The sequence below is a fragment of the Palaemon carinicauda genome, chromosome 18, assembly GCF_036898095.1.
Source record: "Palaemon carinicauda isolate YSFRI2023 chromosome 18, ASM3689809v2, whole genome shotgun sequence".
Taxonomy (NCBI): domain Eukaryota; kingdom Metazoa; phylum Arthropoda; class Malacostraca; order Decapoda; family Palaemonidae; genus Palaemon; species Palaemon carinicauda.
In genome coordinates, this window is record NC_090742.1 from 57250925 (window position 1) to 57266183 (window position 15259).

A 15259-nucleotide genomic window follows, 5' to 3' on the forward strand; every position below is an offset into this window, starting at 1 on the left:
CAAGATATGGGAGGAGCCATTACAAAGTTCTCCTCCTCTGTTACTGTTATTGGTACTCAGCTGACGTCATAAGCGACGCCATCTTGGCTGACGTTATCGCCGCCAGCGAACTCCATTCCTTTCGTAGTAGCGTCTTTGACCAGGTGTTTTTTCCCAGTTGTTACACTATTTACTGTCAGCATGTCGTAATCTTCAGCTTCTTCTGTCTCTGGAAAGTTGAATACCTTATTCCTATACTGTATAAATTAGCTCTGGCCATAAAGTAACGCCCTTTTTTATCCAAAATACTGTGTTTTGTGGTGGAGCTATTGCCTAATCGGAGGCGTCTCTGATGCTATTGTTCACATCACATGCTTTATTTAGTTAGCCAGAACAACTGTCCCGGTTTCTTAACTAATTATCAGTATTAGTTATTTAGTCTTCATTGCTAGAAAATTAGTTATATAATGCCGATAGTATTCTTTAATTTCGGCGAGTGTAGGTAGCCGATTTTATGATGCTAGAGATGCTAGCGTGATCGCCTAGGCATTCTAGCCTAGGCGATTTAGTTTACTTTCATGCATGATATAATAGCCTAAGTGTTCCTGGTGTTAATTTATTAAATGAAGATATTAGGCAATTATATATATATAAGATTCAGTGATTGCACATGGGTTTTTCCTCCTTCTAGAGAGTATACAAGGGGTTTTGATAATCTTGATAGTAGATTCCTCTGCCCCTAACCTAACGGCTTAGGGGCTTTTGTATACTTTCACACCTCTCCAGTTAACTTTACACATAAGGTAATCTCTTCTCCCTCTGAGGTAGCCTAGGCTACATCCTAGCCCTCCTTTCCTTGAATGTGAATTGGGTAAGGTTAGGCTAGGATTTTCTTTCCCTGCCCAGAGCCATAGTACATGAGCTTTGAGTTAAGGTCAGAACCTCAGAGTACCAGTCGTTTGCCCCCAGCTACCCCATTAGGTGAATGAACTCTCCTTTTGGTACCCGCTGGACGGCAAAAGGGGGAGGGCTCGGCCCTCCACCCTAGGCCACACCTGGAAGGGTTACGACCCTTCCTCCCTGTGGCCTAGTGACTTGTCCTGCGCTTGCCTATTCTGGGCTGGGAGATATGCATTCCCTAACCTAGGTTAGGTAGGCTCAAGGATTCTGTTTCTTTATAGTTTGGGACGGTACTTCAATGCCGTTCTCTTACTGTGCTAACCCACCCTAGGCTGGAGAATGTACTCTCCCTATACCTGGGGTGGTGCCGGTACCGAAACAGAATCCCCCTTTAGGGTGCTGGGGAAGGCTTACACCAACCCCTACACCCCTTCACAGGACCCTTTCCTGATGGCCTAGCCGTCACACCCCTGTCCATCGTCCTACAACTCACCGAGTACCGGCGGGTTGTGGAGTCGGCCTGGTCTTTTCGCCTGCTAGGCCAAGCCGTTCAGCTTCCCTTACATAGCTCAGCTAAGGGATAGCATAACGGCAGGCCGATCTGCCAACGGGAGACCTCCCTGCTGTCTTAGAATGTTCTTCGGTCCTCCGATGTGCCGGCTCCAACTATTTCAAATTACGACAGTGGTCTGTCCTCTTAAACTAACCCTGCCGGCAGTGCGCCAGCCAGGGCTGGGGAGTCGGAGTCGGAGTCGGAGTCGAGGAGTCGGAGTCGGAGTCGAGGAGTCGGAGTCGGAGTCGAGGAGTCGGAGTCGGAGTCGAGGTCAATTTATGGAATAGAGGAGTCGGAGTCGGAGTCGGTAAAATTCCACCGACTCCGACTCCTCAAAAATGAAATTTTTGCGCTGGAGAAATATTCTCTTTTGGTATCCTAAGTCACATTTTTACAAAGTCGCTCAAAAAACGTTTTATATTACCCGCCGTTTTCTTTTAACACCCTCTCGAATAAAGGCAGTCACTGGGAAACACATAGCTCCTGCCATCTCTCATACATAAGCCAAACCAAAACAATAATATTATACATGGTATCAGCTGTTCTCTCCACGCACGAGTCTCTGGTCATTAAAGTTTATTTCATGATTAACTCTTCATTTAATCACCATTAGCCATTTAAAAGGTAGGAGTTGTTACTGATTCATAGTTTTATGCAGCACGTATATGAATAATCTTAGAATTGAGTCATTATTTATATGTAAACATCTCAAAATGACGGGTGTTTTGATTACAGTTTCGTATAACCTAGGAAAAGCTTGATCTAAAAAATTACGTGAAATGTTTTCAATAAAGCAATTACTTACTAGGCTAGTAGGCTAGTAATGATGAAATGCCATTTTGACTAATAGACAACATAAGATAAGAAAATTATATAAAAATATTTAATTATTCTTATTTTTTTAAAACTGGAGTCGGAGTCGGAGTCGGAGTTGAAGTGGGCTCTAAAAAATTATAGGAGTCGGAGTCGGAGTCGGAGTCGGATGTTCAGAGTCCCGACTCCCCAGCCCTGGCGCCAGCAGTGTCTGTTGTATGGCTGTATACAGTAGCCAGTACATCTGTGGTATAGTGCATACCCTAGACAGAAAACTATGGTGTATAGTTATGCAATAGAAATTTTCTAGCATATTCTGTGCATCCGTGCGCAGTCCCTTGCCGGGACCTACTTGAATTGGGGATAATTATTTTCCCTTTTCCCAATGCTGAAGGATCATCAGCTCCCTCCCTTTCACCGCTACTAATACCTCGGAGGAAGTGCTAATTACGCTACTCTATCCCTAAGGGATGGTTCCCCCTTAGGGCTTACCTGAACAGAAGCCCTAGAGTTAGTAATGGAGAAGGGTCACGTCAATTGGCTGGGCGGGATTCACAAGTATGTGGCTTTCCTGCTTCATTTCTAGTTTACCTATCCTAAGCTAACACTTGGAAAGAAATCATATATTATAATAAAGATTACATTAAGACTAATCTAGAATTATTCTAAGACTATCATTATAGACTCCCACATACACATGTACCCTTTCTTTCTTTACAGGAGGAGTTCATCCGGTGTGAGAGCGCTTTCTGCAGCGTCCGGCGCCGTGATTTCTACGGCCATCTTGCGTGCCGAACCCACGCCAGCTGCTCCGTCACCCAGGGATCTCTTAGGAACTAGGACCTGCAGGTTTGCACTACTTGCAAAGACCTGCTCCATGAGTCGTTTGAGGCTCCCCTGTCTGCGGAGTCAAGGGACATCGCTCGTGAGAAACTGCGCAAGTGGGTGCGTGGTTTCCAAAAGAATGCCACGGGGCCCTATCTTTCCAGCGAGAAGATGAGAGCTATGCTCTTTCCTAAGGCATCTGCGGATGCTGTCATCCCCAAACCTGAGATCCCTTGCGTCCAACTGACGGTCGACCCAGATGTTTCAGACGCACCCCAGGACATCCATCTCGACGACGATGACAGGATGTCAGAGGTGTCGGATATCACCGAGAGGACCCTGATGGCCGAGGGTCAAGAGGAGGAACCTAGAACGGTTCCTGACTCTGAAGAAGAAGGCGCCTCTGCGCCCTCCGTCGCTTCCGTAATCATCTTGGAACCAGTCCCCTCTACATCGTCCACTCCTATGCCCACAAGAGCGGACGACTCCATGGACAATTTTCAGGCCATGATGGCGATCCTCAAGGAGAGGTTCCGCAAGAGGGATGAGAATTTCAAGAAAGAAATCCTCCGATTGACGAAGCAACGTGAACCTCAGAGGAAGATGAACGTTAAGGACCTTCTTACCGGCTCCGTGAGGCATGGAGGCATGCTGAGCACATGCCTGTCACAAGTGGCAGGATTTTCGTCAACGATAGGCCGTCCCCCTTGAAGAGGAGGAATTCTGGCCTAGCTTTGAGGCATATCCGGACTGCTACATCTGCCTCAAGTCAGAACCTGTTTCTAAGGAGGTCATTGTGTTTGACCACGCTAAGGCTCAATCACTGCTAGCCGGCTGTTTGAAGGACAAGGGCTACACCAACTCTAAGGTGCCGGCCCTTAGGAAGAAACACCCGTCCTTTCTTGCTCCAAACACCATGGTTTTCCCGTTTGCGGAGAAGTCTCTTCTAGCAGTACTGAAGGCGGTGGAGAAAGGGAAACCCTGCCCTACATTGGAGGAATGTAGGCCCCTCTCCCTCGCCCTACCCCCCGACAACAAAAACTTGAAAGACATCCAGTTAACTTTCTCCGTGGGAAAGTTGGAGGCCGATATCGCTGGACGACAGTTCAGTGAGAACCTCCCCAAGCTCTCCGTGTATCTCCTTCGTCGGGAGTAGGACACGAAAGAGAGGCTGGCCGCCTCCCTTTCCCTCCAGGTGATTATGGAGACGATGGCTGGGGAACACAGGACCCTAGGCATCTACATGGTCTTAGCCAAGACCCACCTAGCTACTCTGACGAAAGACCTCTATAGCTTCGTCAGGGCACGGAGAGCCTGCAGAGAGTTTGTGTTTGCGTCTGCGGCAGTAAAACACGAACCAAGCAAGCTGATTTCCTCCAACATTTTGGGGAAAGATCTCTTCCTCAATGACTTAGTGAAAGAGATTGTTGACAAGGCTGCCACAGAGAACAGGAACCTTCTCCAAAAGTGGGGCATGTCAGCAAAGAGGAAATCTTCTCCAGATGAGGGCCCCCAACCGAAGAAAACGTCCAAGAAGCCGTGACCACAGCCTTGTTAGGCTAAACACTAGCTTCCTGCAACTGCTGCTCCCCAGTTGGTGGCTCAGCCCCAACAAACCTTCCAACTGGTACCCCAGCCGGTGGTGACTCAGTCACCAGCCTTCACGCCTGCCTACTAAAGGCGGTCGACTACCTTTTGTCCCAGATGTAGAGGCACTGGCAGAGACTCCTCTAGACATCCCTCCAGAGGGAGAGGAGGCAGGGGAGCAGGCGGTCGAGGAGGTAAACCCTCCGGCAACCAGAAGCAATGAGATGCTTCCAGTGGGAGGAATACTTCGCCTCTTCCAGAATCGTTGGACCTTCGATCCCTGGGCTCACAGTATCATCAAGAACGGAATAGGCTGGAGCTGGGAAACACCACCACCAGTTTTCCACTGATTCTTCCAATGCCTACTGGCACATTCCAATGAATCGCCAGACCTCCTCCTACCTAGGATTCAGGCTTCAAAGAAGACAGTACGCCTTCAGAGCCATGCCCTTCGGGTTAAACATAGCCCCAAGGATCTTCACGAAGCTCGCAAAGACAATCATTCAACAACTACGCCTACAAGGCGTCCAGGTGATGGCTTATCTGGACGATTGGCTGGTGTGGGCAGCATCAGAAGAAGAATACCTGCAAGCTTCCACAAAGGTGATCCAATTCTTCAAACATTTGGGCTTCAAGATGAACACCAAAAAGTCTCGACTTTCTCCAGCTCAGAAGTTCCAATTGCTAGGCATCCATTGGGACCTCCAGTCACACTGTCTTTCCATTCCACTGAAGAAGAGAAAGGAAATAGCAAGATCTGTCAAGAGACTTCTCAAATCCAAACGGATTTCAAGATGATAACAGGAACGTGTGCTCGGCTCCCTCCAGTTTGCTTCAGTGACAGACCCATTGCTAAGAGCACAGCTAAAAGATGCATCGGGAGTCTTGAGAAGATACGCATCAAACGATCGAAGAGATCTCAAGAGACCTCTGCCGACTCGGCTACGATCACTCCTCAAGCCATGGTCAGAGGCAAAGAATCTGAAAAGGTCGGTACCTCTTCAACTACCTCCACCCTCGGTCGTCATGCTTACGGACGCATCGCTAGAAGTTCAAGGAACATGATCTCCCCTATTCAAGACGTTCCACATCAACATCTTAGAGGCCATGGCAGTCCTTCTCACCATGAAGAGGCTGTCCCCACGTCCCTCAGTCCACATCCGACTGACCCTGGACAGCAACGTAGTGGTCAGATGTCTCAATTGTCATGGCTCAAGATCACCCCAACTCAACCAAGTGTTGTTGCCCATCTTCCGCCTGGCGGAGAAGAAAAGATGCCACCTATCAGCAGTTCACCTACTAGGATTCCGCAACGTGACAGTGGATGCTTTATCCAGGACAGCCCCGATAGAGTCAGAATGGTCCCTAGATGCAGACTCATTCTCCTTCATCTCCCTAAAAGTCCCGGAACTGCAGATCAACCTCTTCGCAACGAGCGACAACAAGAAACTTCCTCGCTACGTGGCCCCATACAAGGACTCCCGAGCGGAAGCGGTGGACATCATGTTCCTGGATTGGAACAGATGGACCAAGATTTACCTGTTTCCTCCACCCAACCTTCTGCTAAAAGTCCTCACCAAACTGAGATCCTTTCAAGGAATAGCGGCCCTAGTGGCTCCCAAGTGGCCCAGGAGCAACTGGTTCCTGCCGGACCCAGTTCTATCCCAACAAGTTCAGAAGTCGACTGTCTTCGCTTCATCACAGAAAATCCGAGACCTTCATCTCCTGATTTTCTCTCCCTAGCCGTCAAGAAGAGGTTTGGGATCTCGAAGGAAAGCTTAGACTTCTTTGAGGAATATAAAACAAAATCTACCAGAAGGCAATATGAGTCATCTTGGAAGAAATGGGTGGCCTTTGTCAAGGCAAGAAATCTTAAGGAAATATCAATGGATTTTTGCTTGTCCTTCTTCATTCACCTTCATGGACAAGGCTTGGCAGCCAACACGATTTCCCCTTGCAAATCGGCCCTGACAAGACCCTTACTATACTCCTTCCAAATAGACCTGTCTAGTGAAATCTTCAACAAGTTGCCGAAGGCATGTGCTAGACTCAGACCCGCAGCCCCGCCGAGACCCATCTCCTGGTCTCTTGACAAGGTGCTACATTTTGCCTCAAGTTTGGACAACGAAACTTGCCCTCTGAAAGATATGACTCAGAAAGTGATTTTCTTGTTTGCTCTAGCCTCAGGGCTAGAGTTAGTGAAATTACGGCATTATCAAGGGAAGAATGCCAGATCCAGTTAACAGAAAGAGGCAAACTCGCCCTCTTTCCTGACCTAACGTTTCTCGCCAAGAACGAGCTACCCATCAAGAGGTGGGATCCCTGGAGAATCTGCCCTCTGAAGGAAGATGTCTCCCTGTGCCCAGTGGAGAGCCTAAAGGTCTATCTTCGAATGAACTTAGGACTTCGGTGGAGGACAGCTCTTTAAAGGGGAAACATCGGGTTCTGACTTGTCACTTAAACAACTAAGGGCGAAGATCACCTACTTCATTCGCAGAGCGGATCCTGACAGTACACCCGCAGGTCACGATCCCAGGAAAGTCGCTTCTTCCCTGAATTTTTTCCAGTCGATGGACTTCGAGAGTCTTCGCTCATTCATGGGATGGAAGTCATCGAGAGTGTTCTTTAAACACTACACGAAGCAGGTGCAAGAAATTAAACACTTCGTGGTAACTGCAGGTAGTGTGTTAAAACCTGCTGCTTAGTGCTGCGATGAACAGTGAGTTATATGGGACTCTAACTCTAAGGGTGTCTGTGTTGACCCTAATGCGCAACATAGGGAAAATAGTGTCACCGAGTGACACTGCGGACTGTTCTAAATATACTAAGGTAAAGTCACATAGACTAAACACTTGTGCCACGTTTTCCAAACATGAAGTATATATAAGACATTCTAGAAAGACTATAATGTCTTTCTAAAATGTCTTATATATACTTCATGTTTGGAACACGTGGCACAAGTGTTTAGTCTATGTGATTTCACCTTAGTATAATTCCTATGGAATTAACATGTGTGATAGCAAGTTTTCCTTTTCAGATACCACAACTATTTCTATTAATGTCCCAAGTCTATGTAACTAATTTACATTCCATTACAATTTACATTTATTACTTTTATGTATGCTAATTCTTATTTATGCCCAATAAATGAATTTGCTGTTTTCGTGCGTCTAATTTCGCCCTAACATTGTAATAAAATACTCTTTGAGAGTTTTACTATCCCTCTGTTCTGTATAAAATGATTGAACGATGAAATTCTATTGTTCCTCCACTTAAACAAACTCATCTAGACTGAGGTAATTTATTCCAACACGTTATACTTACCGTACCTATTACCTTGCTCTGGGATGAGCAGGTACTTCTTGATGCTGGGTGAGTTTCATTTATCATGCAACTTCGAGACTTTCTATAAGTCCAATAGGACTCATCCCTGCTGGGGGGCAGGAAGCAGTAACATAGTGCATGCTTAGCTGAAGTGACATATACCAGTAATGTCACATGTCTCTTGGGTCATTAGACCTCAGGAATATTGTCTAGAAGTCGAAGCCACTACTGAAGGGAAAATCCACGATACATTAATTCTCTGGAACACTTCCATCAGGACGACATGGCCTAAGCCTAAAAAACGGATTTTGAGCGAAGCAAAAATCTATTTTTGGGTGAGATAGCTATGTCATCCTGATGGACCCGCCCTTATTCTCTATTAGGCCTTTGCAGGCTCCCTCCCGATCTTACTCTATGTTACAGACCAATTCTTAAATACTTAAAAGTTTATTGCCGACAGATTCCGGCACATAACATATTTAATTTATTGACCTTTTATCACTTTATACATATATAGCTTGAGCTTTAATAATAATGATCTTCAGCAGAGACATTAGAGTGGAATAATAAAACATACCAAAACATTTTAAATAATTATTAACCAAAAAAAGAACCCATAAACGTATAAAGGAAGTAATGAAAAAAGTTACAAACAATCCAATTGAAAGTTACAATAGTTGATGAAATTCTGTAAGTTACAGTTTCTTAAACAGAGGTGAGGCAAGTATTATGTAATTAATAATACTGATCCAAATGATCAGGGGGACACCCCACGGGAACATCTGCAAGAGGGACATAACACATCGTTGCTACCAACAGTCAACAGGGCTAACTTCCTCATTGAGGCCAATCCTCATCAACTATATCGTCTGGGAACCTATACCGTGCAAGTCCATTGAAGCATTCAGCTTCCACAAAGTGTGCTTTCTAAATAAACTCGCTACCTCCGTAGCCAACGATGCACGATACCCAGAACGATCACTGAAGTATAGCCATAATCACACTCGCAACGCACAGCTATTCAAACGTCCACTCTCGTCTACTGCAGAGTTCCGTGTCCCCCTGAAGTACACCTCACGCCTCCAACGTCACCTGCTGTAACAGTAATATTGACATATGATTAGGGAACTATGGTATCTGAAGAATATGAAATAACCCAAAACAGTAGTTTTGGAAAAAATTATTTCTTACAAACTGTTACGGGATCGTAACACCCCCACCCTTAACAAAAAATCACATTGATTTTATTAAAGTGAATGCTAGCAAGCAAAATAATCTTAGTAGCAATATAACCTGCAGATTTCTTTCCAAACCTTATCTCCACAAAGAAAAACAAAGTTGCACACAATAATTCCTTTACAATAGTCATGCAAAGTATACAATCTACAGACTAAACAAAACATAGGATACCTTACAAAATTCTCAATAGAAAAGCAAGCAGATTAATTACATATACAAAGCAAACATGCGGGATAACATCATTACATTCTAGACAGGGCATCTGGTATATTGTTATCTTTGCCAGGAATGTGAATAACTTCCAAATTATAATCCTGCAAAAACATTGCCCAGCAGGTAAGTCTACGATTTTTATTATTGAACTGCTGGATATATTTCAGTGGATTGTGATCTGTATATACTATAACTTTACCACTCCGAGCACTAATATATGCTTCGAAATGCAGAAGAGCTAATATAAGAGCAAGAGCCTCTTTTTCTATCACTGAATACTTAACCTGAGGCTTATTCAATTTTTTAGAAAAATATGAAATCGGATGACTTACTCCATCCTCACACACCTGCAGCAGAACAGCACCTACCCCTTGATCCGAGGCATCTACCGCAAGGCTAAAAGGAAGTTCAAAGTTTGGTGCCCTGAGAACGGGACTAGAAGTCAATACACATTTAACTATTTCAAATGACTCTTTACATTTGTCATCCCACACAAATTTGGAATGCTTTCTCAACAAGTTGGTTAAAGGTGCAACAACATCTGAATAATTAGCAACGAAACGGCTGTAGTAACCAGCCATTCCTAAGAATCTCTGCAATTCTCTCTTTGATGAAGGTACAGGGAATTCTTTAATCTTTGCAACATTAACCTCTTTCGGAAGTACTTCACCTTTCCCAACTACATGACCCAAAAAGGTTACAGTAGCTTCACAAAAGACAGACTTGCTGAGATTAATCACCAAACCAGCATTGGACAGAGCAGTTAACAATTCCTCCAAAATCACCAGATGGGTTTCAAAGTCATTAGAATAAACGATGATATCATCAATATAAACAACACAATTTTTTATTACCCGAGTAACCATGGCCATTAATCGTTGAAAAGTGGCAGCGGCGTTCCGCATGCCAAAGGGCATCACTTCGAATTGATACAAACCATCAGCTGTCACAAACGCCGATACCTCCTTTGCTCGATTACTCAAAGGGACCTGGTAATATCCTTTTAGGAGATCAATTTTCGTAATGAACTTTGAATTTCCTACCTTATCAATGCAATCGTCAACACGCGGAATAGGAAAAGAATCTGCCTTTGTTGCTTTGTTGACCTTGCGATAATCAATGCATAATCGACTTTGTCCATTCTCCTTTGCAACAACTACAATTGCTGAGCTCCACGAACTGCTGCTGGGTGTAATTAAATTATTAGTTAGCAAATAGTTTATTTCCTTTTCAACAAATTCTTTCTTAACAGGATTTAAGCGATAAGGGGCTTGCTCAATTGGCGTTTCACTCTCTAATTCAACATCGTGCTGTACTAAAGTGGTTCTACCTGGTGTATCTTTGACAGTCTCGGGAAACTTCATTAACACTTTCAGTAATCCATTAATTTGGTTAGTACTCAGGATAGGACTTCTACACACATTAGGTAACAAAACAGAATTATTACCCGGCCAAGCAAATTCTTTCTCCGAAGTTACACATTTCGAATTAACCTCCTCTGAAACAGACAAAACCACTGTTTTCTCTCGCTCAAAGTACCTTTTTAACATGTTAATATGACATTGCAAATTACGATCAGGAAGCTTAATAATGTAATTCAAATCATTCACTTTGCTTAGAACTTCAAAGGGTCCCAAAAACTTATTCTGTAACGAACCTCTTACACCCTGTGACAAAACCAGTACTTTATCTCCAGGAACAAAGACCCTTTCCTTAGATTTTAAATCATACAAAGACTTCATCTTGCTTTGACTCTTCAGTAAATTACTCTTTGCTATTTCCCACATTTCGTAAAGCTTGCCCTTACCATCATTAATTAAATCAGCAATATTCACTTCGCTCGGCCCATTACCTTCCCAAACTTCCCTTAACAAGTCTAATGGCCCTCTTACTTTATGCGCAAACACCAAGTTGAATGGAGCAAAATTTGTTGTCTCATTTGGTATAGACCGCACTGCAAACAGCAAATAAGGAAGATATTCTTCCCACAAACCAACCTTTTCATTGCACATCTTCCGAATCATTGCCTTCAAAGTTTGGTGGAATCTTTCTACAATTCCCTGTGACTCCGGATGGTATGGAGTAGAAGGTTTATGTTCAATTCCAAAATTCTTAAACTGCTGCAGCAATAGTTTAGATAAAAAATTAGTTCCACGATCAGACTGGATGGTTTTAGGAGGACCAAACCTAGAAAAATAATTGATCAAATGTTTGGCAATGACCCTAGCTTTCTGGGACTTAAGAGGGATAGCCTCGGGATATCTGGTTAACCTGTCTATGATAGTTAATATGTACTCAGACCCTACTTTCGAACGAGGTAAGGGACCCACAACATCAATGACTACATGCTCGAAGGGTTCTCCTAAAGAAGGAATGGGAGAAAGGGGAGCCTTAGGAATCACCATATTAGGCTTACCAGAAATTTGGCACTGGTGACACGTCTTACAATATTTCTTGACATCTCTTTTCAGACCTTTCCAATAGAAATTTGTCCTAACCCTATCAAAGGTTTTAGTAATACCCAAGTGACCAGCAAACAAATCCTCATGAGCTTTTCTTAATATACCATTTCTGAATTTAGAAGGTACAACAATTACCCTATGCTTCAACAGATTTCCCTCTCGTTTCCGAATAGGAACAATTACTTTATAGAGAACTTCATTATCCACTTCATAATCTACTCCTTTACCCTCTTTCAACTTAATTTTAATATTTTTAATCTCAATGTCTTCATTTTGAACCCTTACTAGGTCATTTCTATTCCAATTCATTACTTTTTCAGAGCAAATAGATTTATTGTTACTTACGTGATCTAATGAATCTGCATTAAATAAACTCTCCAAATCAGGATGCTCAACTTCAAAATCGGTACTTTTGCCTGACCTAGTTGTCACAAGCACAGTTTCAGGTTTAGGTACTAACACCTGTGGATTGGCAAAAACTGTCGGATTACAACTTACTTTACCTTGAGCAAGATCATTTGCCAAAACAACATCAACCTCAGGTATGGGGAGAGTATCAACAACCGCAAACTTAGCCTCCCTGGCAACAATGTCTGAAAAAAAATACAGTTCAACTACCGGGCAAGATATCCACTCGTTTCCAACACCTTTAATAAGTTTATGCTCATTCAACCAATTACTTCCCACTGGAATGGCTTTCCGTAGAATTAAAGATTGAGAAGACCCTGTATCTCTAAGTACATTGACATTATGACCCTCTTGCCAACTTTCAAGTGTGCTGATTTTACCTTGAGATTTAAACCACTTAAAGTCGTCATCCACTATCTGTTTATTATTAACGAGCATGGCAGAATCCCTTTTAGGACACTTAGTAGCTATATGCCCATTTTTACCACAACAAAAGCAAGTTACCCTGCCCTGGTACTTAGATTTAAAATGCTTTTGGGGAGAAGCAGGACTATTCTTAAATTGATTACCATCATTAGCAGTTACGTTAACCCCTGTAGGCAATTTAACAGTTTCACAAGTATTATATTTACCTTTAGCAGCAGGCTTAGAATAACTATTATGAGTTATCACATACCCATCAGCTAACCGAGCAGCACTCGCTAAATTGTCAATTTTCTTTTCATCTAAGAAAATGCAAAGGTCTTTAGGCAAATTGTGCTTAAAATTTTCCAATAACATTAACTGACACAATTTAGCATACTCACAATTGACATCGCTGGATCTCAACCAATTTTCAAAATGTTTCTCCATTTCACGAGCAAACTCCACGAAAGTTTGATTGGAGGATTTTCGACTGTAACGAAACTTTACTCTGTAGGCTTCAGGAACCATCTCATAAATCCTTAAAATGGCTTCTTTCACTTTAGCATAATCTTTACTATCTTCTAACGACAGAGAAGCCCAAGCCTTTAGGGCTTTCCCGGAGAAAGCAGTCTGAGCCATGAATGCCCACTTATTCTCACTCCAATTGAAATTTGCCGCTACCTCCTCAAAAGCTATGAAAAATTCTACGACGTCACTCTCGTCAAACTTTGGTACGTACTTCAACATACGGGAATCTTCATTACCAGAAATGGGAGATTGGGAACCGGTCAGCCTGGCCAACTCCAACTCATGATCACGTTTCTGCTGTTCATTTTCTAACTGCTTCATACTAAGTTCATGTTCACGCCGGTTCTGTTCATCTTCAAACTCGAGTTTTTTATAATCAAGTTTCAGTCGAAGCTTCACTACCTCACAGTCTTCGTCGATTTCTTCTTCCAAAAGCTTGAAGTCAACGTCCACTCCATCCGGAACAAGATGCGCTATAATACCTTTCCTTATGTCATCATTAGTACTACTAAGCGTAAAATCCAACTCTAAATAATCCGACACAACCAGCAGTTCCGACTTTTTAATAGTAAACAATTTACTACGCCAATTGTCTCTACTAAGAAAACGAGCGGCATCGTCAGTAGTTTCAATTTCCATGTTTTTATCATTAATTATACAATCCAACTCAATGACACTGCTGAAGATCCCGCTGAGGATGCCAAAAATATGTTACGGACCAATTCTTAAATACTTAAAAGTTTATTGCCGACAGATTCCGGCACATAACATATTTAATTGTTGACCTTTTATCACTTTATACATATATAGCTTGAGCTTTAATAATAATGATCTTCAGCAGAGACATTAGAGTGGAATAATAAAACATACCAAAACATTTTAAATAATTATTAACCAAAAAAAGAACCCATAAACGTATAAAGGAAGTAATGAAAAAAGTTACAAACAATCCAATTGAAAGTTACAATAGTTGATGAAATTCTGTAAGTTACAGTTTCTTAAACAGAGGTGAGGCAAGTATTATGTAATTAATAATACTGATCCAAATGATCAGGGGGACACCCCACGGGAACATCTGCAAGAGGGACATAACACATCGTTGCTACCAACAGTCAACAGGGCTAACTTCCTCATTGAGGCCAATCCTCATCAACTATATCATCTGGGAACCTATACCGTGCAAGTCCATTGAAGCATTCAGCTTCCACAAAGCGCGCTTTCTAAATAAACTCACTACCTTCGTAGCCAATGATGCACGATACCCAGAACGATCACTGAAGTATAGCCATAATCACACTCGCAACGCACATCTATTCAAACGTCCACTCTCGTCTACTGCAGAGTTCCGTGTCCCCCTGAAGTACACCTCACGCCTCCAACGTCACCTGCTGTAACAGTAATATTGACATATGATTAGGGAACTATGGTATCTGAAGAATATGAAATAACCCAAAACAGTAGTTTTGGAAAGAATTATTTCTTACAATCTGTTATGGGATCGTAACACTCTATCATGGGGGCTGGCCTTGATGCCAAAAGGAATGGAGTTCGCTGGCGGTGATGACGTCAGCCAAGATGGCGTCGCTTATGGCGTCATCTGAGTACCAATAACAGTAACGGAGGAGGAGAACTTTGTAACAGCTCCTCCCATATCTTGCCGCCAACTTCCCCCTCGAAGCGTAAACGCTATGTGGGGTGCAGATAGCTATGTGGCGTGTCAAGAATACGTCCCCTGTTATTATACGATATCCTAAAGGGAAAGCTTAAGGGTACTCGCGCCAGAAATTAGAATTCTGGAAACCTTTAGTTTAATTCTCTGGGAATATCCACTGTAGTCATATATACACTAAGGAAGCTACTAAGGAACCTTCCATCAGGACGACATGGCTATCTCACCCAAAAATAGATTTTTCGCTTCGCTCAAAATCCGTTTTTCAAATTACTGAACTAGATATATATTGACAGCGTGTTAAACAGAAATAATTTTGTAAAGGCCTGGCCTCTCTAGAAAACATTGTTTGTA

At 43.0% G+C, this 15259-nt stretch overlaps 1 protein-coding gene across 1 annotated transcript; it reads right to left on the minus strand.

Annotated features, from left to right (window-relative positions):
• Positions 1-9462: 9462 nt before the first annotated feature.
• LOC137657303 (uncharacterized) lies at positions 9463-13875 on the minus strand. The gene has a single exon (XM_068391636.1). It carries the CDS (start codon positions 13873-13875, stop codon positions 9463-9465), a length of 4413 nt encoding a protein of 1470 aa, XP_068247737.1.
• Between the last annotated feature and the right edge of the window lie 1384 nt (positions 13876-15259).